Below are 26719 nucleotides of genomic sequence, written 5' to 3'. Positions count from 1 at the left end.
AGCTGTTTCGGTCACACTTCAAGATTTTTATATGGATGATGTTCTATCAGGAACAGAAGATTTAGAAAAGACTAAAGAACTGCAAAATCAGTTAGTGAATTTCTTAAGTCAAGGAGGCATGAAGCTTCATAAATGGTTCGCTAATCACAGGGAATTGCTGATTAATGTTAAGGCTGAAGATTATTCATTTTCCAATGAAATGAAAAATGAAACGAAGGTGTTAGGTATTTTATGGAATCTAGATTCAGATGCTTTCACATTCAATGTAACTACAAATTTGCATGATTATTATACTAAGAGACATATTTTATCAGCTATTGCTCAAATATTTGATACACTCGGTTTAATTGGACCAGTTATTACGAAAGCCAAAATTTGTATACGGAAGCCGGCTTCTACAAATTGGCTGGAATGATGTGCTTCCCGAAAGAGAATCTCGTGAATGGAAGAATTTCATCACGTCAATGGCTAAAATTAATAGTGTAATTATTAATAAAAAAATTTTGTCCAGCAACGCTGTTAAAATTGAATTGCATGGATTTTCTGATGCTTCAGAATTAGCTTATGGAGCATGCATTTATGTCAAATGTATATTGCAATCAGGTTCCAGTTCAGTAGTTTTTTTGTGCAGTAAATAAAGAGTTGCGCCGTTAAAATCAGTTTCTATCCCAAGACTTGAACTCTGTGGTGCAGTGTTACTATCGCAGTTAATGAATAAGGTGAGAAAGGCACTTAAATTGAATTTAGATAAGATATATATGTGGTGTGACTCATCTGTAGTTCTTGCATGGATTTGAAATTCTCCACATGTGTTAAAGACATTTGTAGCTAACCAAATTGCCAAAATTCAGCAACTTACACACGAGTTTCAATGGTGATATGTGAAGTCAGAAGGAAACCCTGCTGACTTGATTTTCAGAGGTGTTAGCCCAGATCAGATTCAATATCTTAAACTTTGGTGTAATGGACCATCATTCTTAAGAACAGAAGTAGTTGATTTGTCCCTAACTGTGTCTCAGTCAGATTTAGATGAAATTTACCGCAAGGAACTAAAGCAGATATCCAATTAAAGTACTTCAGTGAATAATGACTCTCAACTTGACTTTAATTCAACTCATTTGCAAAACTTTCTAGTAGAACCATTAACTAATAATCTATTTTATAATGTTCTAAATATTACAAATAACTATACTAAATTATTGCATATTGCAAGTTATATTTTCAGGTTCATTTATAACTGTCAGAACCAAGAAAAAAGAAGGGGAATTTTATCAGTAGAGGAAGTCAATGGGGCAGAGTTGTATCTGATTCAGGTAACTCAGAATGAACTATTTTGGAGGATATTAAAAACCTGAAGGAGACATCTCAGGTTACAGATAAAAACTGTTTGAAATCATTGAATCCATTTTTTGATGAAAATCAGTTATTCTACCAGCTAATGATCAGTTCACTAAATTAGTAATGGAATGTTACCATAAGAAATATCTGCATATAGGTCCACAAGCATTGTTGAATTGTGTCAGACAAAAGTTTTGGCCTCTTAGAGGTCGGAAACTGGCACAACAAATTGCGCACAATTGTGTAGTTTGTAGAAGGGCTAAACCAATTCTAGTTGAGCAAATAATGGGACATCTTCCTCAGAAGCGGGTGAGAATAAGTGCACCTTTTAATTGCACAGGGTCGATTTTTGTCGCCCATTTTATATAAAGTATAAACATCAACGAAAGGGACAATTTCAAAAGATATATGTTGCTATTTTTGTTTGTTTTGTCACTAAGGCAGTATATTTCGAATTAGTATCAGATTTGTCATCTGATGCCTTCCTTGCTGCATTAAAAAGATTCTTCTCTCGTAGGGGTAGAAGCTCGATTATATTTTCTGACAATGCAACGAATTTTGTTGGTGCTAGTAGAGAATTGACTAAACTGTATAATCTTGTTAAAAACCCAAATGAATCTTTAGGAAATTACTTGGCTTCTGAAGAAGCAAAATGAAACTTTTTGCCTCCCAGAGCTCCCAATTTTGGAGGACTTTAGGAAGCAGGAGTCAGATCATTTAAATATCACCTTAAACGTATCACAGGGGAAACAAAGCTTACGTATGAAGAATTTCTGAAAGTGACTCTTCAAAAAGAAGGTATATCAAATTCTAGGCCCATCACTCCATTACCGGCAGATGACGATTGTATTGAAACTCTAACTCCAGGTCATTTTTTAATTTTTAGACCTATTACAGCGATTCAAGAACCAGAACTTCTAGAGAAGCCTGAAAACAAAATAAGCCATTGGCAAAAAATTACCAAAATTATCCAGGGTTTTTGGAAAAGGTGGAGTAATGACTACTTAAATCACCTCCAACAAAGAAACAAGAGGCAGTTTCAAAAACAATATTAAAATCAATTCTGTCGTTTTGATAAAGGAGGATCATTTGCCGTTAATAAATGGTCCCTTGGTCGTATTGTAGGGGTTTTCTCTGGAACTGATGGCAATATAAGAGTAGTCACTGTTCAAACTTCAAATGGTCTGTTGAAACGACCAGTAACAAAATTAGCTATTTTGATGTAAACAACTGAATTCTTGTGAACTTAAAAATAGTGTAATACCTTGATATTTTTGTATTATTTAGCATATACTTAGTATATTAAGTTGATTGTAATGTCATTATCACACATGTTTATTGCTGTGTTTTACAACCAATACAGAATGTTTTGTATTTTTTAAAGTAAGTATTTGTTGTTATAACTAAATTGATATTTTCTTGTATTATTTGTTGAATAAAATCATTCAACAGAGGGCAGAATGTTGCTGCCTTTAACTGTAATTGCGGCAAACTTGGCGATCTTACAATTCAAACTGAATCCCGCCAACTAGGCGGGAAAATTGTCAGTTCGTTCGTCAGCAGACACCAAGTCACATCAGTGTCATTTGTCGAGAATTTCGGTTCTTAGTAATGTATCGCATATATTATTGTTGAGTTTTAATAAAACTATTAAAAGGCATTATCGCCTAATACAGTCCACATTTCGACACCAACAACCTTGGCTGTGATGTCACAGTTTTTCATTACTGGTACTAAATCATGTAGTTTTGCAGCAGTTTTGGCTTACTGAAAATTATTAATGCAAAATGTGTAAATAACAAAATATTATTCTAATTAAAGAAGAAAAGCTTAAAGCAGTTTCCCATACACTTGCATACTGCAAATAAATTAAACTTGCAATATCTGTTTTTGCTCATTTTTTTGTCTGAAATAGTCTGAAAAAATATTTATTCCTAAAAGATTAATGACCATACTAATCTGAAGAAAGTTCAATATACCTTTTCGCAGAATTGTGAACTGCTTTTCTGTTGATCTTCTGAAGGACTAGGGGATTTTGCTTCATTTGAATTACAGTGTGAGAAGGCAAACTGTTTGGAAGTGCCAGGACCATTTTCCCTGATCGTAGAATCACAGTTTCGAAGATAAGAAACACTGAGTTCTTGCAGTCTCCGCAACATTAACGGAACCTGGAAAAGGAAGGCTAATTTATATATTCAATATTATTTACAATTCAATAACAGAACCAACTAATCATGTTTGAAGTGGCATCATTTTAGAAGGTCATACTAAAATTCAAATTATCTGATTTTCAATGAACAAGTGAAGATATATCTCTGGCCAAACATAATGAGCTAATTATCAAATCAAATGAGTGCAAATGAAAAATTTCATGCAATTATTACAAAATATAATGCAATAATTAAGAACATTTTTTTAAATTATTTTATTGCTTGCTGTTGTTCTATGTGGTTTGGATGAAAATTGAATATCTAAAAAATTAGAAATAGACTCAAAAAGTATTGACAATAGAGCTAGTCTGTATTTAGGAACCCAAGTCAATAAATACATAAGCCAAGAGGCAAAATTTTGTGACCAGAACCCTCCCAAAATTAAGACCCCAATGTGTAAGCCAAATTTTAAATTGCCTCATAAATCTAGGTGTACACAGCCAAAAGTTCTAACAATTGGCCATCTAACTTGATGATCCATCATAGCTGAAAATAAGTGTCAAGTTCTCATCCATTCAATAAACAGGCCAGAAACAATTATCTATTTGTTGCATTCGCAGTGCTGAAGACAGAAACGAAAATAATGGCATCTACATGTAATGACTTTCCTGGCCGACTTTCTCGTAGAGCAACAATTTTAAGGATCTGTGTATGCGCCAAAAATCAGTCATGCTCTCTCCCACAATTTCAGATCCAGTGTTCACCGCTCACTAGCATAAGACAAAATTGGAGTTTCTGGGCAATAAGACTGCTTTGAGCAATCCATGGGTGTTTGTGGGACCCCAAAAAATCCCCTGAAACTTTTACGGACTTACTACCGACATTTTGGAGTTTCGAGAAGGGGGGGAGAGAAATGAAAAATTACAATTATGAAGTATTGAATGACCTAATTATAAAAGTTCAATGAATTACTTTTTTTGCAAAATTAATAACCATAAATTTTCAAACATATAAACTATTACATTTTATGTAAATATTTTAAATTACCTGAATTAATTCTTTAAAAAAGAATTATCTAATTTCTGCTGCTTTTTTTAATTTTCTGATGTTTGTGGGCTTGTTTTTCTTTTGTGGTGAACTTCACAATTGCAGGAAGGTTGACTTTTATTTTCCTCATTTACAGTTGAAGAAATTTCCTCAAGAACTGCACATGCAGAGGTAGAAGCAGTTTGCTTTTCTGCTAATGTAGAAGTTTTTCAGAGACTTTTATAGGTGACTCATCTGAAATACATGTTTTTAAGTCCTCTTGATATGTTTTCCAACTTCTGTTCATATTCAGTAAGAGATCTTTGTGAATTGGATCAGTCATTGGATTTTTTTAGCCATATTTTTCACATGAGGTTTCTTTAGAAGCCATTAAATCATATTTAATAGTCTGCACTGCATCTAGGGAATCAATCTCAAGAAAGGTTCTATACTCAGTGACAAGTGTATCCATCAAGTTGAATGCACTTTCCACTAATGGGCCATGGAAGCAGCTAAGGCAGGCTTTGACCAATTTAGCCAATGTAGGATACTTATAATCATTTGTGAAATCATCTTTTAAATTAAAAACTTTAGACCAATATTTATCAATTGTACACTTGACTTGATTTCCACTTTCATCAGATGTGTAGAGCATTTCTTTGGTGATATCAATATCACTCTTTTATCAATATCACTCTTATTTCAGCTTTACTTTTGACTTTTCATTATCACTAAAAATATGGGACATAAAAGATGATAATTTTTCAAAAGCTAATATTGTACTGGTTTTACCTCTTAGCTCTGGATCTAATGCTGTAAAACTAATTAGATATGAATTTTTAAGGGGTAATTTCTGTTTCATGTGCTGTGCTGTATTAGTATAAGCTTTCATCAGAGAAATTTGGAATTCATTGCATTTGGAAAGCATTGGTTTTTTTGTTTCAAATAATTTAATATATGTGTTGAACTCAGGTAATACTGCTGAATATAATGCCATATGCAATAAAGTTTTGTTTTGCATAACAAATAACCCATTTAGTAGTTGTTGGGAATGCAAGCAAGAATACACCCCTTCAACAATTTTTTTTCTGAGCTGCAGAAATATTTCTTTTATTGTATACAGTTTCAACATAAGGAAAATAATCCCCTTTATCAGTTTTATCCAAGTAGTGAAAATAAAATGCAATAAGAGCATCCCACAGATCTTTGATTCTTTCTAAAATACATAAAATGTACACCCACCTATGGTCTGGTTTCTTCAAGGGCTTAAGTTTTTTAATGGCAAGGGATTCACAGATTTTGAAAAAATTTTCTCTTTTACTGCAGCTTTTCATATCAAAATAGATGTCATCAAACAAATCTTCTAAGTATCTATCAAAACACGAAGCAAATTTTTTTGCACAGTTATTAGCTGTGTGACATGTGTCACCATCAATATCTAATAAGTGGGGTGCTTTGTTTGATCGTAGTCTGGTTTCAACACCCTTTTTTTTTCCACGCATGATGTTACATGAGTCCATTAATACACTAATTAAGTTTGCCCATGAAATATTATTATCTTCAATAGTATTAACAACTGCTTTAAAAACAGCTTCTGAATTGCAAGATTCCATCTTTAGAGATGCAAAATGATGAACTACAACTTCATTTTCATTTGTTGTCATAAAACTGCACCAATATTGCCAGTATACTTTCTTGAGCATTGCTAGTACTTTCATCCAAATTTAGAGAAAATGGAGTCTCCTTTAAAGTTTTAATGATATTTTCCTTAATAGTTTTTATGAGCCCATATTTCATCTTATAACATGCAGTAGTCCTGGACATTTCCAACGAGTTTAGTGCCGTCTGATCGCTGCTCAACTGTTTGCAGAGTTCAATCAAATTGGAAGCTACATTGAAAGAAAGAGAATTCTCGGCAATAAACAAAGTTATTAATACCTCTTGGCATGCTTTTTTTGTCACTATATCCAATGGCCGAGCATCAGTCTCCAGTAAGTCATCAGTTTTTTTTTAATTAGCATAATTACTTAAAGTCATTGAATGTCTAATGCACTTTGAAAATTTTATGTGCTTCACAGTTTTAGAATGATTTGTGAAAGCCTTGAATCTTCCCCCACCATACTTCAGCAGTGAGTTACAAAAAACACAATATGCTTGTCCAGCAACATTTATTTTCTTGCACCATGTGCCGATGGTATCCCCATTACCATCTCTCCCTTCAATCCATTTCCACCTAAATGCATTCCGGACACCTTCTTCTAATTGTATAATATCACTATTTATATCGAGAAATTTCATAGTGAAATTCTCTTGCGTACATAAATAAAAAAATATTTCAATAAACAAAACGAAAAATTTACACGTGCATCAATAAATGAAACGAAAATTTCACACAGCGGAGAAAAAAAAGTTGAGAAGCGATCAATGACAAATAGCTAATACGGCGAAAAATCCCCCTTCTCTACTTATTGGCGCCACGCCGACCTTTGAACCCAGAATCACGTGATCGCACATCTGGTCGAACGAAGTCTCTCCCTTTTTTTCTGCCGCGCCTACTTGCCGAAAAGAATCCAGAAGAGAATGTCCGAGAACCGGGGGAATGAGTCATAACCCGCAATAAGGAAAGAACAAAAAAGAAGTTTTTTCCCCCTTTTCACGCATTATCACTACCTTTGGAGAAAGAAAGGAAAAGTTTTCACCACACACACTGACCTTGCGTTTTCTGCTTTCAAAGCAAACAAAATTACCCAGATCAAAATAAATAATTCATTATTATTCCTACTTCCTTTTGAACGAGTGAAACACAAATTTTTCAACTGCGAGTAATGTCAATTTTAAAAATGAAAAATGAAGGGATTCCCTTATTTTGATAAGTTTTATTTTCCATGTTACTTTACAGATTCAGATATTTTCTATTTATGGTGAAAAATATTTTATGAATGTATATTATTTTGTTGAAAGTGAAAATTTGCAGAAAACCCCAGTTTTGTGTTAATAGATGTAAATAAATAACAGTGCAATTTAATAAAATATTGTTAAATTTTATTAGGTGATTAACTGATATAACCATATGATTATAGTTTTCAGACTGCATTAGTTATTTAATAGTAATAATGCGAATAAAAACATCCTGTAACATAATAATAAAGATTAACATAAATTCATTAAAAATGATGCAATGAAATAATTATTATAAAATTCCTTAAAAATTTCTCGAAACGAAAATAATATTGATTAAAACTATTGTTTACACTTATACTTTAGTTTTAGTGAGTGAGACATGCCAATTTTAATAAAAATTAATTAGTTAATTTCTAATAATATAAAAATTAACTTATCACCAGCTAGAATGTGCAGAGTAGCATGCAGCCTCTTAGATGGCGAAATTAAGAAACTCATAATTGTACCAATTTTTTCAATTTTGCTTCAAACTAACAAAAAATCAAAATCACATAGCATCATCCATAAATACCTTCTGAATTCCACTGCAATATTCCGAATTTCAATATGCAACTCCTGGAACACGGTATTATGCATACCATGAATTTTTCCTCTTTTGACCTAATCTCTGGTCCAAACCCATTTTCTTCTTCTGTGCCAACAGCAAAGATCAAAATTGCAGATGTTGCTAAAGCAGCAATTAAAGGGAAATCTTCATCTATTATTTTGACTATTTGATAACACCGTAAGCTCTGTTTATACAATTGTAGACAGTGTGATCCTGTAGAGGGCAGGAATTCTTCCTTTTACAGTGATTGGTTGAGTGAATTCCTGAAATACCGAAAAAATCGTTCCATGTGGGCAGGCAAGCTAGCTCAGATATTGTCATAAGGCAAAGTCGGCCGAGAAAATCGCTACATGTAGACAGACCTTTAGGGTTATGATATGTCCATGATTTGTAATTGCAACCGGGATTTTGAAATGAGAATCTTGACTGGAGCATATCACTCGGTCAGATTAGTAGTAGAAGCAGATTTCTGACAATTACTAGAAGATTCTTAATACGACACTGATATTGAGAAGTTTGACTTAATGTATACTATGACTGAATAAAATAAAAATAACATTTTTGAAATCAATTCTAATTATTCATATCCCTTCAATTATTCATTTTCATGATAAACTAATATTTTTTAATATTACTCTTGCATATACATATTAAACTAAAATATTTTTGCAATTTTAATTTTTAATATTTTTCCATTATTCAATTTTGTGATCAATTAGTCTTATGAAAATATGGATTTTTTTCTTTATTATCATCACCATAATTTAACAGAGTTGTCTTGTTTGCCTTTTATTTCAGCAAATTTTAAATGAATTATACTCCTTATGACTCATTTAACAGAAACGGCAAGCTATTTTAAATTGCTTCCATTTAAAATACATTATATGCATTCCTTTTTATTTCAGAAAGATTGACTAATATTTTTTTTTTTTTTTTTTTTTTTTACTTCGCCAGTAAAATAAAATTAATACTTACATTTGATATCTTTTATAATATCAACTACACAGAAATAACTAAATAAGTCTATATTAAAAAAATAATAATAATATAAGATTTTGGAAAAACATATCTTTCTATTTACTGACTATAAAATGGAAAATTACAATTATTCAGTTTGCAACAGAAATAATCTAGATAAAGTAACTTTACAAATGATTTAATTAACACTGTATTCAGTAAGTCATTTCTATAGCATCAAAGACAGGATCTCGTTCATTACTGACTAGCAACACAATTGCATTCATTTCAGACACAGTTTAACACAAAATTGAAAACAGTAGTACTCAGGAAAATTTCCTTTAAAGCATTAAAAAGTTCATTTTGAAAATAAAACAGTTACATAGTTATTACTACTTACAAAGTAAGCATTTCTGTCTCGATAATTTGCAGCTATTTCAGGGACATCCATTGCAGCACCTAAAAGTCCTGTTGCATATGACTGCAAGGGATTACGAGCTTTCTCTGCCCAATGAAACAGCTTTGGAACAAATCCATCCTGAATATATTAAAAAAAAAAAAATCAAAGCACTATGCACATTTATATTTAAAAAATATTAACCAGATATAAAATATACATTTTTACACTAATGCATAACACCGGTCAATATGGCCTGAGATTTAAAAAATACATAGAAATAGATTCATGTAATTTTTGTTTGCTGACTTATATCAATACAAATTCTACTACAAACTAAAAATATAATTAAATGCTAAATTAATTTTAAATATATTTTGATAACAAACAATAAATTTACTAGGATATTTTGAATTTCCAAGATCATTTCATTCAAAGATGCAGTTAAAAATACGCCACGGCACATCTATTAACTAGAATAATTACATAAGAACTATTTTTTTTTTGTTTTGTTTTTTAACTGCAGCATTTAAAAGAGCAACCTAAAAAATGAATAGGGTCGAAGGTAAAATTATAAAAAACTAGCATTACACTTTGATTATTTGCACCCCTGGTTTCAGCCTACGGTAAAATTGCCCTTTACTGCCGTACTTTCAAGTACATACCTGATAACTAAGAATCACATATATGTTTAAGTAGATGCAGTTTATAGATTTTATATTTAATCCCTTGCTTGTTTTGCACGTTTCGTGCCTTTAATGATTTGCCCATATACCGTGCGGGCAATCCGATTTCTTTGTTGCTTTCACTGTTTTGGCCATATTTTTTTTTAATGTCAAATTAGTCGTACAGATGGCAGTAGTTGTCCACAAAATGTTAATTTGCGAAGTCTATTCTATTTGGTCTAAAAGCGCGGGCTTTTTCCTAAGTTTTGCATTATTCTGTAAGCTTTTATTTTCAGATGTTTAGCTTTCAGTATGTATTTTACACATTATTTGATAACTTCATTTATATACAAGTAGTGAAAACTATCTTTATCATAAAATAATGGATAATTCAGAACATATGAAGCTAATTTCTTGCAAATCAGAATCCAAAATATCTGCAAATCTGTCGGGAAGTAGTGGAAGTTTTCTAGATAATTTCAACACTAGTGACTCTGACAGTAGTACAGAGGGTTTCAGACAGGCAAGGCAATTTTTTAAAATTAATTCTAATAATTCACCCAATCCACTTCCTAGATTTGCTTTCATTGGAAATCCAAAAATTAACTTGAATATTGATATAGCTAGCAGTAAACTTCAGTTTTATGAAGCTTTCATGGATGATTATTTGCTAGACCTGATTGTTTTGTAAACAAATAGATATGCTGAGCAGTGCATGCAAAATAGTGTATTTAGTAGGCATTCTAGAAGGAAAAAAATGGGAATCAACATCGAAAGATGAAATATAGGTATTATTTGCATAGATTATTCTTCAAAGTATTAAAAAAACGACAAGTAGTTGAATATTATTGGAGCAAGAAGCATTCTACATCTACACCATTTTTTCGCAAAGTAATGCCACATCGTCATTTCCAGTTAATTGATAGTTATTTACATTTTTCAGATAATGAAAAATTTGACATAAATTCTCATGAGTGCCTGAAATTAGTTAAAATCTGAGCCGTACTAAAGCATGTAAAAACTTGGTTCCAAGAAGTCACCCCTGAACGAGATGATGATAAATGAGTCTTATGTTATACAAATAAAAACTAAGTTGGAAACAATATATCCCACTGGAAACGATCACGGTTCGGAATAAAAACATACATGCTTTGTGAATCAAAGACTAGATATATATGCTCTATGTTAATTTATACAGGAAAAGGAATTGTGTTTGATGACAGTTACAAATATTTAAGCAAATTTCGCAGGTTGTGCAACCACTTTTAATGCAACCACATTTAGATACAGGATACTATCTGACAACAGATAACTTTCATCACTTGAAATAGCAGATGTCTTCATTAGTTGCTGCATAAATATGTATGAAACATTCAAACTTCAGAGAAAGGCAGTTCCTAAAGCATTATTGAAAGAAAAACTTCAAAAAGTGCAAATGGTCGCTTACCCAAGAGGTATTATGAAATGGGTGGACAAAAAACCCGTGTATCTTATATCTACAGCCCATAATCCAGAAATGGTTCAAGTATGATATAAAACGAAAACCAAGAGTAATTATGGAGTACAACAACACAATGGGTGGAGTAAATCAAATGGACCAGAACATAAATCCTTAGTCTGTGATAAAAAAGGGTGAAGAAATACCATAAAAAAAATATGTTTTCACCTTCTAGCCATCAGTTTATGGAATGCTTATATGCTGTACAAAAAATAAAGATACAAGATAAAAGGTAAAGATACAAATTTACAATTTCGATTAGATATTATTGACAGACTAATTGAAAGACATGCAACAGTAGAAAAAAGAAAATGTCAACCTGGAAGTTTACCAATTCCACTAAGATTGACAAAGAGACATTTTTTTGAGGTGATTCCACCTACAGACAAAAAACTACAATCTGCAAGACAGTGCTATGTGTGTTCACTGAAAAGAAATAACAACGGCAAAAGCATTAGAAAACAGGCTAGGTATTTTTGTCCTGACTGTGATGTTGGACTATGCCTCTCGCTCTGTTTCAAGGTGATGTTTAATGTGTATACGAGCCAGTTTCCCTTAAAAGTCCTCCACGAAGGCATCCCTCCCTTAAGGCAGATAGCCCTCGAGTACTTTGCCATAATCTAATAAACCAACCAAACCAACTGTTTCAAGGTGTATCACACTAAATCAGATCTTTGAAAAAACAGGGTAAGTAAATGTACTTGTAGTATTTGTAATTGAAAATAATTATGTAGCAATAATAATTGCGTAGTAATTGTATTTTTTTATATGAACAACTGTAAATGTAACTTCCCTGTCAGGCGAACATGAGAGAGAAAAGACAACTTCCGGCAAAAACATTATTATTTTATGTCCTGTAAAAAAGTTGTTATAAATGCTTAAAACACTAGAAATATATCTTTTAACAACATTTTCCAGCTTACAAATGTAAAATTAACAAAAATATGCAATAAAAAATGTGACATTTTTTGGATTGAATTAACAGCCATTTCACTAAATTTAAAATTGTATGTAGTTACTAAGAAATTTGTTTTTGATTCTTATAAAATAGTCTTTATTATTATTTATGAACACGAGCTGGAAAGATAGAGAAATAAATGTTTTTCCACTATTTCATAAAGTTATCAATGAATTGCTGACATTTTTTTGGACTGACTGGATACAGCCATTTGACTGTGAATCATAAATTCAGTTTTGTTGATCCCAAAGACCAACAGTACCAAAACCATAGAGAGATTACTGAGTTCTACAAAATGGCTGAAGAAAAAGCAACGAGGTATGGCTAGGTATTACCTAGAGTCATCCTAGCAGAATGCAAGTTAACCATTGCATAGAAAGGGGAAATCCTTTTGAAGCCATATATATTAACATCAATCACAGGCATAAGACATAGCTGCCAACCTTGAAATATGAAACAACCAAAAGAAAATCTAGAAAAATTAAAAACCAATTTTCACACGAAATCAGTTTTTAGAGGGTTTTAAAGTTGCCATGCTATGCCATTTCCAAATAGATTCTGATGCAAAATATATTAGTATTTAATTACCTAGTCTATATTTTATGTTCTTTGGCTAATTTTATTTCATAATTTTCTTAAGCTTTTACACTCAAAAAGTCCTGAGAGGTAAAGAAAAGCTTTCATTTATAAAAGATAATAAAAATAAAATTGATGTACATTCTGTTTTGTGAATAAACTTGGTAATGTACTATATAATCATAATACAATAATGTACATAAATACAAATATTAGCTAATTAAACATTGATTAAATCATTCTAAAAAGTTCTATAAATTTCTACAGTAGATAAAAATAATTCAAATAAAATAAAATTTAACACAAAAAATTGCTCTGAAAACTCGAGTGGAAAATGGGTTTGTCAAAGTTTCAGGAATTCAGTTTTATCTATTGTTAAGAAACATTTTCCTTAATAAAGGCTGAAAATTTAAAACTGGGAGATTTGGTAATCTATCAGGAAATGTGATGAAAACATCAGACCTGCCAATTGCATATATGGACATCAAGAACTATGTAGTGAGAAGATGAGTGCAAGAATTTCGTTTCATGACATTTTTATGTAATGTTTTTGCTTTTTCTATGCTTGAAAATGTTCTTTACACCACACATATTGTATTTGGTGACTTTTTTTCATGGGAACCACTTACAGTATAGGGATCCAAAATTTACTGACTAAAACCTAATGTTAAAGAGCAAATATTAGCATGAAATTTACCTCTTGGAAAATGACATTTTCCAACCCAGGCAGTATATCCAGCAGAAGACGACAAACTGCAGTGTTGAGCTCTTCTGCATCCCTCCGACAATAAGTTTTAACCATCTAAATTGTATGAAAAAGAAATCATTAAAACTGCACTAAAACCTTTACACAAGACATATCCTGCACAGATAATCAGTCACAAATGCCTCCTTTGTGGATGAATAATTTCATGTGTGTGTACAGGTACTTAAAACTGACTTTATTCCTTAAAACTCAATCTTAGCACTTTAAAATTCAGTTTCTTAAAAAAAAGACAGAGAACTTTACATAAGCAGTTTTAGTGCTGTGGGTGGGAGGATTCAGTAAAAATAGCAACTATAATTTAAAGTTTAATGGATAACTCCATTAATTTAATTCAATTATTAATTAAAAAATCCATTTACAAAATTAATTTTCACATATACTAAAAGCTACATAAATTTAGTCTATAAATACATTCCTGCAAATTTAGTAACATGCATATTCAATAGAATAAATTTTATAATATTTCAACATTACCGCATCTACGAAGTTTTCATTCCTAAAAATGGTTTTCAGCATATGTCCGAGAGTACAATCTGGTTGCAAGCGACCTACAATTCACAAATTGGAATAAATTTTAAAATATTTTTTATCTTTTGTTTTTTACTTTTAAGAACACACATACAGTACCTATTTGTTAAAACATGTGTGTAATGAAAAATATTTTGAAGTTATTGTGTTTCTAATACTGTATAAATACAAAAATTATAACACTATAAAATCATATCAATCATTTTATTTCTGTTTGCAACAAATAAAATGATTGATGACATAATAATGAAATTATATAGCAACATAAATTACAAGCTTTTATGAAGCCCCATTTATAAATCTTTAACCCTGTCCGGTCTAGGCACACCTAAAAATTCCCTTCTATACGCACAGAAAAACTGAATGAAAAAAGATTTATAGGTTACCATTGGTTACTCTGAACCTTCTTTATTTATACTAGATAACAGCACAACACAAACCAGTCAATATATTTTAGCCATCTTTAGCTTTTAAAGACCATCATTTTTCAAAGAAATCTTCCAGATTTTTTTTAGGATATAAAAAGAATTGTTTGAAAAGAAATTTCTACGTTATTTTCTTGGCTGAATGCTAATCTCCTTATTCTATATTAGTTTAAAATTTTTACCTTGAAATCTTGCCTAAAATCGAATGGTAAACATCAGGTGTGCCCACAGTGGGCTCACTGACAGACTAGGACTAGACCAAAAACTGTATCTTTGTTTCTCTGCAGCTCTCTGGTCAGTTCATTGACAATAGAAAGGAGGGTCCACATCTGTGTTTAATTTCTTGTTTTTCTCTTTCTTTCTTGTGTTTCATTTCTTGTTTTTCTTTTTTAGTCCAAAGGGGCTTTGTCCCTGAAGGACTATTGTTTTCGTTTTGCGATTTTGCGCCAGAACCCTATTTTGCAATAGAGCCCTATAAATGACGTATCACTTTTCAAATCATTGACACCAAATACTGTCACCATTTATTATATTTGAACAAATTAAATGGAGAGTCTGCATAAATGTACGTATGTTTCTAGCATCGTGATAAAACAATGGTACCTAGAGCCATCCAATTTTGAATGCCATAATCCTACTGCGAATATGGGCATCTGAAAACCCAAATTTGAAATTTGTTTTATTATCGATTTCATATTTTGTAAAACTTTAACGAATCTTTTTATTAACAAGCTCAATGATTTAAAAGCGAGCAATAGCAACACTCTACTAACCTTCCTATCTCCAGCATGCGAACTGTGTATTGGAAATTCTAAAGATATGCTCATTTTAAAATTATTTTTCAACATTGCTGTTGAATTGAGTTTTATGGTTTAAGTGCAAAGAACATGACATTAAATAAATAAAGATAACACACAAAACGTTAAAAAAAACCCCTTTGGATGTAATTTAAAATCTGAAACCTTTCAAATTTTATTAGTCCAAAGGGGCTTTGTCTCTAAAAGATTTTTTTTTTTTTTTTTTTTTTTTTTTTTTAGGGGAGGTTACTAAGAAATTGTTGCGATGGTTTTCTGAAGGTTAAGGGTAATTTTATCAGTTAGCTGTTTGGTTTTTTCTCTTTCATTCAAAAAAGTTTTGTTAGCTCTACATTTGATGGTTTTGAGTTGTAGACGTTTATTTAATTTTATTTTATAGTTTATAATTTTTAATTGGAGTATAATATTAGTTTTTTTCGGGAGGGATTTTTAATTATTTTCAATGAATTAGAGAGGGCCGACCATTTCTGAATCACTGAAAGTGTACAAAGTGCTTTCAGATAGTGAATCTGATATGGATCCCGGTACATGTGCAAAACAAGTAATATTGGGTTATGTTTTTTCAAAGGTAGGTCACTTTCTTTGAAAAGTACCACCATGAAAAAAATAGATGAAAGTGTAAATATATGAAATGTAAATACCATATACCAATGTTATTTTTTTTTCCTCCATTCATATGCATGCAGTCATCATATAACCAAGAAGGGCTTTTTTAGGGTGGTGTAGAGTAGCAGGTTTCTCCGTGGCACATCCTGGGTAATGCTAAATCTGCTACGGTATTCAGAATCTAGTGTTTTTTAATCATAGGCAAAATCTCTTACTCTTTTACTGCTCTTCCCAGTAGCAATGCTCGTTTCAGCACTCTTTTCGAAGCTCTATTAATCAGTAAACCTACAGAATTAAAACGATAAGTGCTATTTTCACAAAATTTATCTGCACATTTCTCTAAGCCTGATTAGACTGCCTACCCTTTTTTTGGTCGAAATTCCAAATCTAAAAAGCATGCCGGAAAGGGTTAAAGGTCTACCCCCCCCCCCAAAAAAATCAGAAAGACATATAATTGAACTTTCAGATTAGTCAAACATTTTTTAGCTGTAGAATTTTAACACTACTATTAAACCACTGTTGTTATAAAAACATAATGATTATCAATCTGATTTTAGTTTGTCAAATTAATATCCATATGTTAAAATATTTCATTCTTAAATTTAAAAAAAAAAAAATACCAATTCATATACAAACAAGAACAGCCATACTTTTATTTTAAGTGTTCATTTGAATGAATACGGATTTTCTTAAAAATTATTTTAATACAAATGCATCCCCCTAAAAGGAAAAAAAACCCTCAACTCTCAGATGATACTCCATTGATTTTCAGCCTTAAACAAAATACTAAGAGGTGTTAAAAAGCAAATTACAATCCTGTTAAAACATGTTTATAAAACGACAAATTTATTAATCATGTCCCATGAGCACATCTTGTCTAGTCAGCAGATTTAAATACTTATTTTATCCTCTTTAATTCAACAACCAAATTTGAACTCTTCATGAAACTGATATATCCTTTATCTTCATTGATTCCTTATATATCCCAATGTATAAATTTCAAAGGGGGGAAAAAAAAGTTTATACTACTAAAATCTGTGCACATCTATTTGTTTGTTTGTAACATTATCTCCTCTGGAATGGCAAGGAATTGAGTTACGAGAGAGGTACTCAAGGATTCCAAAAACTTATGAGAAGCTCTTTTGGCTAATCTAATTTTTGTACGAGTTTAATCAGCTGAGATGTTAATTAAAAACTCTAAAAATACTAAGTTTCACAACCTGCATTTTTTTAATGAGCTTCACTGCTGTTTGGTGTGTTGCATCTGTTACGTATTTCTCATGCTATTCGGCTAGAGGGAGCTGTGTCATTCCAGTAGCCAGTGGCAGACGGATACGTGTATGTTCCAAAAGTCAGTGGCAGGCTAGTTTCTAAAGGTGTAGGACATGGAAGGCAGAGATGCTTAATAATGTATCTTTAGCTATTTCAATTTCTTACATATTCTTGTAAATACATTTTATTATTATTAATGAAAGCCTCTTTGATGCACCTTTACACACACAGAACCATTAGATGCAAAATTGGTGAATCACCCAGGAATGTGTAATATCAGAAGTAATTAGTCATCATCACTGGATTATAATTCTGAGAAGTTTGGATACTTTACGTACGTTTTTGGATACGTAACATTGCATATTGGACTGTGAAGGTAAGATCTTTTGAAATTATAAATTCTGAGTTAATATGGATAAGCTTTCCAAAATAATTGGAAAAAAAAGTCACGTTCATGCTAGTGTAACTAAACTAGTTAATCGAGTACAGAAGCTCGATGAAGCTGCCGAAGACGCAAGTAGTTCATTATCAAAATTACTGAAACTATTAGAGACGAAGGAGCAGATTTTGAAAGGCTATGATTTAGAGGTGGAAGCACTCATAGACGAGCCTCAGAAGTGAATTAAAAGGTTCGGAAGAATGCAATTATAAAATATTCTCAGCTAAGATTAAACTAAAGAGCAAAATTAAGGAAAAATATAGCAGCAGAAAAAGTTCAGCAAACTTCTTCAGTTCTTAACACATCTAGTGTTTCGGAAAACACCGTCAGGGCTTTAAAGTCAGAAATTTTGCAATTCTCTGGAGATTCTAGCAAGTTTATGGAATTCTCTAAAATGTTTTGATAGTGCAATCAGCTCAAATAATTCACTTACAAAATCTGAAAATTTTCAGTATTTGAAATCCCTTTTTTCTGGTTCTGCATATAATTTTGTTGCGGGCTTCGAATTAAATGAGGAAAAAATATGACTTATATCTTGAACTTTCAAAACAAAGATATGGTAAAACTGATAATATTATAAATTCTTACATGACTAAATTATTAAGCTTAGAACCTGTAAGAAGTCCCTCTAATGTTAAGGGTTTGCGTAAATTATACGATGAACCATTGCAATGGCTCTGACAATCCTGGGGACCTTACTACTACAGGAGAATTCGCTAGAAGGATCCTGACAAGTTCTCTGTGGTGGTCAGGCTCTGCTTGGTTAAGTTAATATAAGAAATTTACATTCATTAAATGTAACTGAGGGTTCATATGGGCATTTATTGAATCCAATACTATTGTTGTTGCTACCGCAAGATTTGGTGTTACATTTTCACCGAAAACAAAACAGGGAAGTAAATTGTGAGGTTTCAGAAATTATTAAGTTTTTGAGGAATGAATTGGAATCTAGGGAAATTTTTGAAACTGTAATGAGTCCCCACAAAAGTTACAAAAACGATCCTTTTCCCAAAATTATCAAAGTGGTCAAACTTATCAAAAAAACTATTTAAAGCCTAAAAATATATCAATCGCTTCAGCGTTAAATACACAAATAAAAAATGTTTGTTTATTCTGTGACAGTCATCACGATCCATAAGTTGCAAAAAATTTGATGTAGAACAAAAAATAAGCTAAAGACTGAAGGTAAGTGCTGCTGTTGTTTTAAAAAATATCACGTCTCGAGAATACAAGGCAAAATTATCATGTAAAAATTGTTTAAGCAAATTTCATCATGAGTCAGTTTGTAGAAAGAACAACCTTGCTAATTCTATGATGAGAGGATATGAAAAGCAAGTGAAAAGTGAAACTGTTTTAAATGACTCACAATCTAAAGCTAATAAAAATGCCGAGAATATTTTTGTATCTCACAGTAATATATGTACTAAAAATAAGCTCTTTTTACAAACATGTACAGTTTTAGCCTGTTGGGATAAAAAATCGGTCCAACTAATGTTATTTTAGACAATGGCACTCATCGAAGTTTTATTTCTTCTCGGATAGTTAAGGAATTGAAATTAAAGCCAATTTGCTATGAAAGGATAGCTATTTTTACTTTCGGAGACAAAATAGCACAGGAGAAGAAATACGGTGTTGTTTCATTGACATTGTGCAATAGGGATCAAAGTTCGAAATTGCACGAGTTAGAAGCTGTCATAATGAAATACATACATTTTTGTCTTTAAAAATTCCTGATGTATCTATTCGCAATGCACTGAAGGAAAGAGGTTTACCTTAGGTTGATTCATATTCTGGCGACTGTCAGACGGAAATATTTATAGGGTGCAATTCGTTTTGGGATTTTTTTTATGATGAGAGAGTAAAGTTAAAAGAAAACATTACTCTGATAAATTCTCGTTTTGGCTGGTTGCTAGCTGGAGTGGAAGGAAGTAATAAATTAACTAATGTGTATGAAAATGTATGTTTAGTTATGGACTCTTCTTCTATTTTGTGCGATTTGAATAAATTTTGGGAAATAGAAGAATTTCAATCAGACAAACAAAACTTTCCTGAAAGGGACAATCACTTGATTAAAAAATTTGAAAATTCTCTGGAATTTAATGGGGAAAGGTACATTAGCAGATTGATGTGGAAGGAAAACATGGAACCTGCAGTTGGGTTAAATTCAAATTATGAGGTTGCGAAAAGGCGTCTTGATTCGTTAAAGCGCAAACTAAGTAAAAATTTATGACCAGTATAAAAAAATTATATCAGATCAATTAAAATGTCAGATTGTGAAAATGTGTAAATGAAGGTATAAATTCAGGATATTATATGCCTCGCAGCGCGGTAATTAGGAATGACAAGGAAACAACATGAGTTATCTTTATGCAAATTTATTGGACATAATTCTTAAATTTCGGGAAATTCAAGTTGCATTTTGCGGAGACTTGGAGAAAGCTTTTCTTATGATAGAGATTGCAGAGGAAGATAGAAAATATCATGAATTTTTGTGGTCTCCTGAAGAGGCAGGTGATTCAACCGAAACACTTCATCTAAATTGGCTACCATTTGGTTTAACCACTTTGCCATTTTCCTTGGCTTGCGTTTTGAAATTTCACATTAAGAAATTTAAAAAACATCATCAAAATGTTATGACATGTCAAATTCTTTTTTTTTTTATGTTGACGATCTGTGTTATGGAGCCAATACTGTTCAGGGTGCTTATTATTTTACCTTTACGGCAATAGAGATATTGAAGGCAGTGGGTTTTCGTTTGAGGAAATTAAAAACAAATTGTCCGGAATTGTATAAACTTTGAAAATGGATATGAGGAAAATACTGATTTCAGGCAAGGGACAGGTTTCTTGAGATTGAAATGGGATCCAGTTGAGGATAGAATTAAATTAGATTTAAGAGATGTTAGGGATTCCATTGATGTTAATCACCAGGCGATTTGTTTTGAGAGTTATTTCAAAGATATTTGATCCATGTGGACTGACGAGTCCTTTTGTAATCACTTTGAAAATTCTTCTTCAAGAGATGTGGGAATGTGGTCTAAAATGCAATAAAGATTTGCCAAGTGACTTACAAAATAAATGGAGAACCTGGTGTTCTGAACTTTGTGAACTTGAAGCAGTATCTATTGAAAGAAAGTTTTTTAAGAATGTAGAAATAAATTATGCTTCTCTTCATGTGTTTTGTGACGCCAGTCCCAAGGCATATGGGGTTGTTACATTCCTAAAGTACATGAATTGCAATGGCCAAATTAAAGTGAGCTTTATAATGTCAAAAAGTAAGGTTGCTCCTTTAAAAGAACTTTGACTCTTGCAAGATTAGAGTTAATGGCAACAATCCTCGTTGTATGTTTAGGAAATTATTTACAAAATCTTTTTCCTGATTTCATGAAACAGATTATCTTATGGAGTGACTCTCAAATCGTCCTTCATTGGTTGAAAGAATCATCTAAGCAATGGAAACCATTTGTCGCCAACAGAGTGGCTCAAGTGCAGTTGCTGACTCTACCAGAGTTTTGGAACCATTGCAGTGGCTCTGACAATCCTGCGGACCTTACTACTATAGGAGAATTCGCTAGAAGGATCCTGACAAGTTCTCTGTGGTGGTCAGGCCCTGCTTGGTTGTCTAAACTGATTCACTTGTGGCCTATATTCAAGAATCGGTACATCATCTTGATGACATCTATGACGAAGGCATCATAGTGAAAGAGCGACGGACTGCGCCTGTTAATTCCATGGTAACCAGTTCAGGTGGTGGAAACTTACCTCTGCCATTACTTGACGTTAATGACTTCAGCGAACTAAAAAGACTACTGCGTGTTACTATGTGGATTAAAAGGTTTATGCACAATTCTAAACCTAATTCTACAAAATTTCATGGACCTATATGTGCTTCAGAACTCGAGCAAGCTTTGCATTTTTGGATCAAAGCTACTCAATTCAAACATTACGGTACAGAGGTTTTCCAACTTCTTTCTAAAGGAACTATCAATAAGAGTTCACGCATATTTAATTTGAATCCTGAACTTAATGACAATAACTTATTTTGTTTAAAGGGACATTTGCAGTTCTCAAGTAGCGATATGAGAGCCAAACATCCATGGCTTCTTCCATCGAATGATAAATTTGTTGAGATACTCATCTGTGATTCTCACACTAAGATGCGCCATTTAGGTATTGATGCAACTTTAACACGTATAAGAGAACAATTCTGAATTGTTAAAGGTCGTCAATTTGTGAAAAAAGTGTTAAATAACTAATTTGTAGACAATTCAAAGTGAAACCTGGACCGCAGGTGATTGCCCCTTTACCTTCTGATAGAATTCAAGAGCATCCACCATTTGATATATGCGGTCTGAATATTGGCGGACCTTTTTTTTTTTATTTATTTAATTCACATATGAATATAAGTAAGTGTTATTTACTTATATTCAGCTGCGCAGCGACAAGAGGTATTCACTTAGAAGTAGTTCTTAACATAAGTGCTGGTTCTTTTTTGTTAGGATTCTCCCGATTAGTTTCTCGTCGAGGATTATGTTCCACTATATATTCTGATAACGCCAAAGCTTTTAAAAAGGCAAATTGTGAATTGAAAAAATGGTGGAATAAGATAGATAATAATCAAGTTAAAAACTTGCTTGCTTCTAAAGGTATAATTTGGAATTGTATAGTTGAAAAAGTCCATGGTGGGAAGGTTTGTGAGAAGACATATACAAACAGTTAAAACTTGCTTAAAGAAAATTGTTGGATGATCTTCTCTTTCTTTGAAAGAATTGGAAACTGTTTTTTCAGAAATTGAAGCCATGGTTAATTCCAGGCCTATCACATATCTGCACAACGAACCCTCTCCACTCACCCCATCTCATTTGTCAATGATTAGTGTCTTTACCTGTAATTAAACATAAAAATGAAGATTTAAATGTTAATAGAAATTCTACCAACAAACGCTTTTGAATCATTTTTGGAACAGGTGGAGAAAGGAGTATTTACAGATCTGAGAGAATATAAGCTGAGATCAGCTTATATTTCTCCCCAACCAAGTAAAATAGTTTCATTTAAACTGAATGATATTATTTTGATTGATGGTGAGCATTATCCCAGAAATGTGTGGATGGGAAAAATCTTAGAGCTATACCCAGGAAGACACGGAAAAATCCGTTCTTTTCTTATTCAAACTCCTAAAGGAAAAATAAAATGCTCAGTACAACCTGCGTATAATTTGGAAATTAATGTTTAATTGAAGTGTAAACCTGTTAATTTTCTATCTGTGTATTGATGATAGTTTTATTGTGTTCAAATTTAAAACTGAATAAGTTTATTCAGAAGTTAAACCATATAATCTGTTTTGTATATCAAGTGATTGTGAACAATATTGATGCTTTGTAATTGATGTAATATTCTATTTGTGTTTTCTTCATGTTATTTCAAATGGTTCCTGAATGTTAATTTTGTTACAAATCAATGGTAAGTGAACTCAACTGAGTTCAGGGAATGCTATGTATTTCCCACGCCATTCGGCTAGAGGACGCTATGACGTTCCAGTAGCCAGTGGCAGGCGGAAACGTGTTATTCCATTAGTCAGCTGCAGGCTGAATTCTAAAAATGTAGGACATGGAAGGCAGAGATGCTTAATAATGTTCAATTTCTTACATATTCTTCTAAATACATTTTATTATTATTTTTGAAAGCCTCTTTGATGCACCTTTAGACACACATTAGATGCAAAAGCATCAAAGCATGTAAAAGGTGGAATTTTAAAAACTGCCATCCGTCTTTTCTAAACAAAGGTAGATTAAATTTTTTTATGGAATCACATGGCCTGTTTATTATTATTAAAATATATAGTATTGATTTCATTCATATTGAAATTTTTTATACATTTTCTTTTCAGGTTTTTCAGGTTCTTCAAAAACATACATCAATTTTTTTTCAAATTCAACTTGGAAATTTTGATTTTGCTGCAGCCTCCTTATCTGGAAGGCTTTCTTGCTAGTCTTTTGAAGAAACATTGATGAATAATAAGTCAGGAGAAAATTATGTATAACCAAAGCTATCAGTTGTATAAATGAAATTATTAACTATAGAGTGAACTGGAACAAAAAACGAAAGAAATACAAAAAATTTACAAATCATAAATGCTTAAACAATGCTTTAATGTACATTTTTCCAATTTTACTTTATTTATAAAGAATAAGTCATTTTGCACTAAAAGGGGACTTTTTTAGAAATTATAATAAATTTTTAAACTGAAATTTCTTTGGAGCTGAGTTTTTTTTTTTTTTTTTTTTTTTTTTTTTTAAAGAAGAAAGATTTAGTTTTATCAGTCAGCAATGTACGCAGTCAAACTGTAATCTAAAATCACAATCTGAGGTGATGAATCGTAGTTTGAAGTTTTTATTTATTCTGTCATTTTGAACAGTAAGTATTAGATTATTTTTATTAGAAAAGAAATAACTGCATTTCTTTTTACATTTTTTAAAACTTCATAATAATAAAACTCCTTTGGAGCATCAGGTTGTAATCTGAAGTTTTTACACTATGAGATAATTTTTAATTTTTCTTAATATTCAAAACAATTCAAGTTCATATTTCGACTGGAGACAAAATATAATAACAAAAATATCTTTTATAATTTTTTTTCTAAAATATCAAATTTTATTTTTTAAATTAAAAAAAAGTAAAAGAAATTTTTTTAACATAATGCATTTAAGATCTAAAAGTGTGCTCAGGATCTAATTTTAAAGCAGCAGTCACATGAAATAATGTGTATCCCCTCCCCAGGTTCTGAAGCAATTAAAAAAAATCTGAAAGGGTTTCTCAGAACAGATTACTGATAGAGACTGCCCAAGTGGTATAGCAAAACATTCAAGATGCATCTAGACCGACATATTTGATGAATTAACAGTAATATGCATTTAGACTAACATGGACTAACATATTAGATGAATATCCATTTAGACTAACATGGAGACATTATATATCGTCTTCACATTTTAAAAAAAGGGAAAAAATATTTAATGCTTTAAATTAGATATATTATGCATCTAAAATACATTTTTATTTAAATCAATCAGATTAAAAAGTAAAAAAATAATATTTTTAAGAACTGCATCTATTGCTTTAACAGACAGATTAAATAGGAAAGAATAGAATCTTAAGCATAGAAATCTTAAGTTCTTCTGAATGGGAAGAAACTCAAATGAAAAGTGAAACAACGCATAATTGTGTTTTGAGATGTCACATACATCTCCTATCTCTTTCTGATTCTGAAAAACATTATATTGCTTCCTGCAAGTACAATTCAAACATTCATTTTTTAGAAACAGGGTATTATAAAAGCTTTCAAATTTCATTGCAGAAATGATATTCAGAAAATGAAATAATGCAATTGAAGCTGAAAAGCGAAACAATATAAAATTGTGCTTTGAGACTAACGGTCCTTTTGGAACCGTTAGTCTCAAACTAAAGAACTAAGAACCCTGAAAGATTTAAAATATACCACTTTTTATCCAAAGAAAATTTAAACCATTTTATATCAAGTAGTAACTGAACAAATGAGTTATTGCAGAAAATCTTTTTTTAAAAGTTCCCTTAAAGAAGTGGCAGAATACTATACATTTTAGAACATTAGCAGATAAATGATTTTAGAAAAGATTCATAAAAGATGAACGAAAATTAGTAAATTGATGCTTTGATTCTTGCTAATAATTATTGGCAAGAATCAAAGTACACTCAGAATTGTTTGGCAATTAAAAGCATTGCTAAGAAAGTTTCAAGGACACATCTCATAAAAATCAATAACAAGAAATCTCAGAAGGGGAGAAGACGGCCAGAACGGGACAAGATTAGAATCTCATAGATAACCCATGCCATCAATCAATAATGCAAATTAAAATAATAAGAGAGCACACCACTCTTATAAAGCAAGTTGATGTAAAATAAACAATGCAGCACACAGAGCTAGTAATATAAACCTATAAAATCTACCTATAAAATCTGTTATTATATTACAGTAAATCAATCCTATCAAGAGATCAAAAATAGGCATTTTATAAAATAATGAAAGTTTGGTCTGCATACTAGGATGTCTGTCATCAAACGGATCTGGATCTTGCTTTAAAAAAGCTTCTGTTTCTGCTTCAAAAATTTCAGCTAGTCTGGATATAGAGAAACAAAATAATAATAATAATAATAATAATAAATCGACAGATAATCAATACATATAATATTTTACAGTAACAACTTGCCAAACACAGAAGTTACATCATTAATATATTGTGAGTACGGCAAAATCACAGCCTGCAAGGTTAAGTTCTTATGGAAAAAATGTGTTAGGCACAATTCAGAAAGTATATACAGTACAAAGTCCGTAATCTGGACGTCCATTATCCGGAATGATCTATAATCCGGACCTCAAAGCCACAGCCAGCTTACCAGATTTAAACTGATGATCTATAATCGGGAATCTCCAAAGTACCGACAAATCTGGATTACGGACTTTGTACTGTATAATTTTAAACAAACTTAAATATAAAATATATTAGTATTAGATTTTTCTATTTATATTACAAGAAAGTAATACTTAAACAACACATGCAAATATTTTGATGAAAAGCAGATTTTATAAAAATTATTTCTGCATGTCAGCCTTGATTGCAAATTGCACTTGGGCGTACAGTGACATTCAGTATTCCAACGCCACGGGCAGCCTACATTCTCTTGACATCAGGAATGAAGAGGTTAAGATAAAACACTACATTATAAATTAGACATTATAAATGTAAAACAATGAAAGTATAA

At 31.6% G+C, this 26719-nt stretch overlaps 1 protein-coding gene across 1 annotated transcript in view; it reads right to left on the bottom strand.

Moving 5' to 3' along the window:
- mahj (LisH and WD40 domain-containing protein mahjong) overlaps positions 1-26719 on the bottom strand; it is a 208664-nt gene that overhangs the window by 164768 nt on the left and 17177 nt on the right. Inside the window, exons 3-7 of the mRNA XM_085817765.1 lie at positions 26000-26076; positions 14314-14387; positions 13771-13875; positions 9380-9517; positions 3318-3506 (exon numbers count right to left, since the gene is read on the bottom strand). Coding sequence (XP_085673891.1) covers positions 3318-3506; positions 9380-9517; positions 13771-13875; positions 14314-14387; positions 26000-26076 — 583 coding nt within the window. The remainder of the gene's footprint in view (positions 1-3317; positions 3507-9379; positions 9518-13770; positions 13876-14313; positions 14388-25999; positions 26077-26719) is intronic.

The sequence above is a fragment of the Stegodyphus dumicola genome, chromosome 1 (assembly GCF_044657685.1).
Source record: "Stegodyphus dumicola isolate Sdum_Otavi_A_Nest chromosome 1, ASM4465768v1".
Classification (NCBI taxonomy): Eukaryota; Metazoa; Arthropoda; class Arachnida; order Araneae; family Eresidae; genus Stegodyphus; species Stegodyphus dumicola.
Note: the sequence above shows the minus strand (reverse complement) of the source record. Positions and strands in the feature narration are given on the sequence as shown.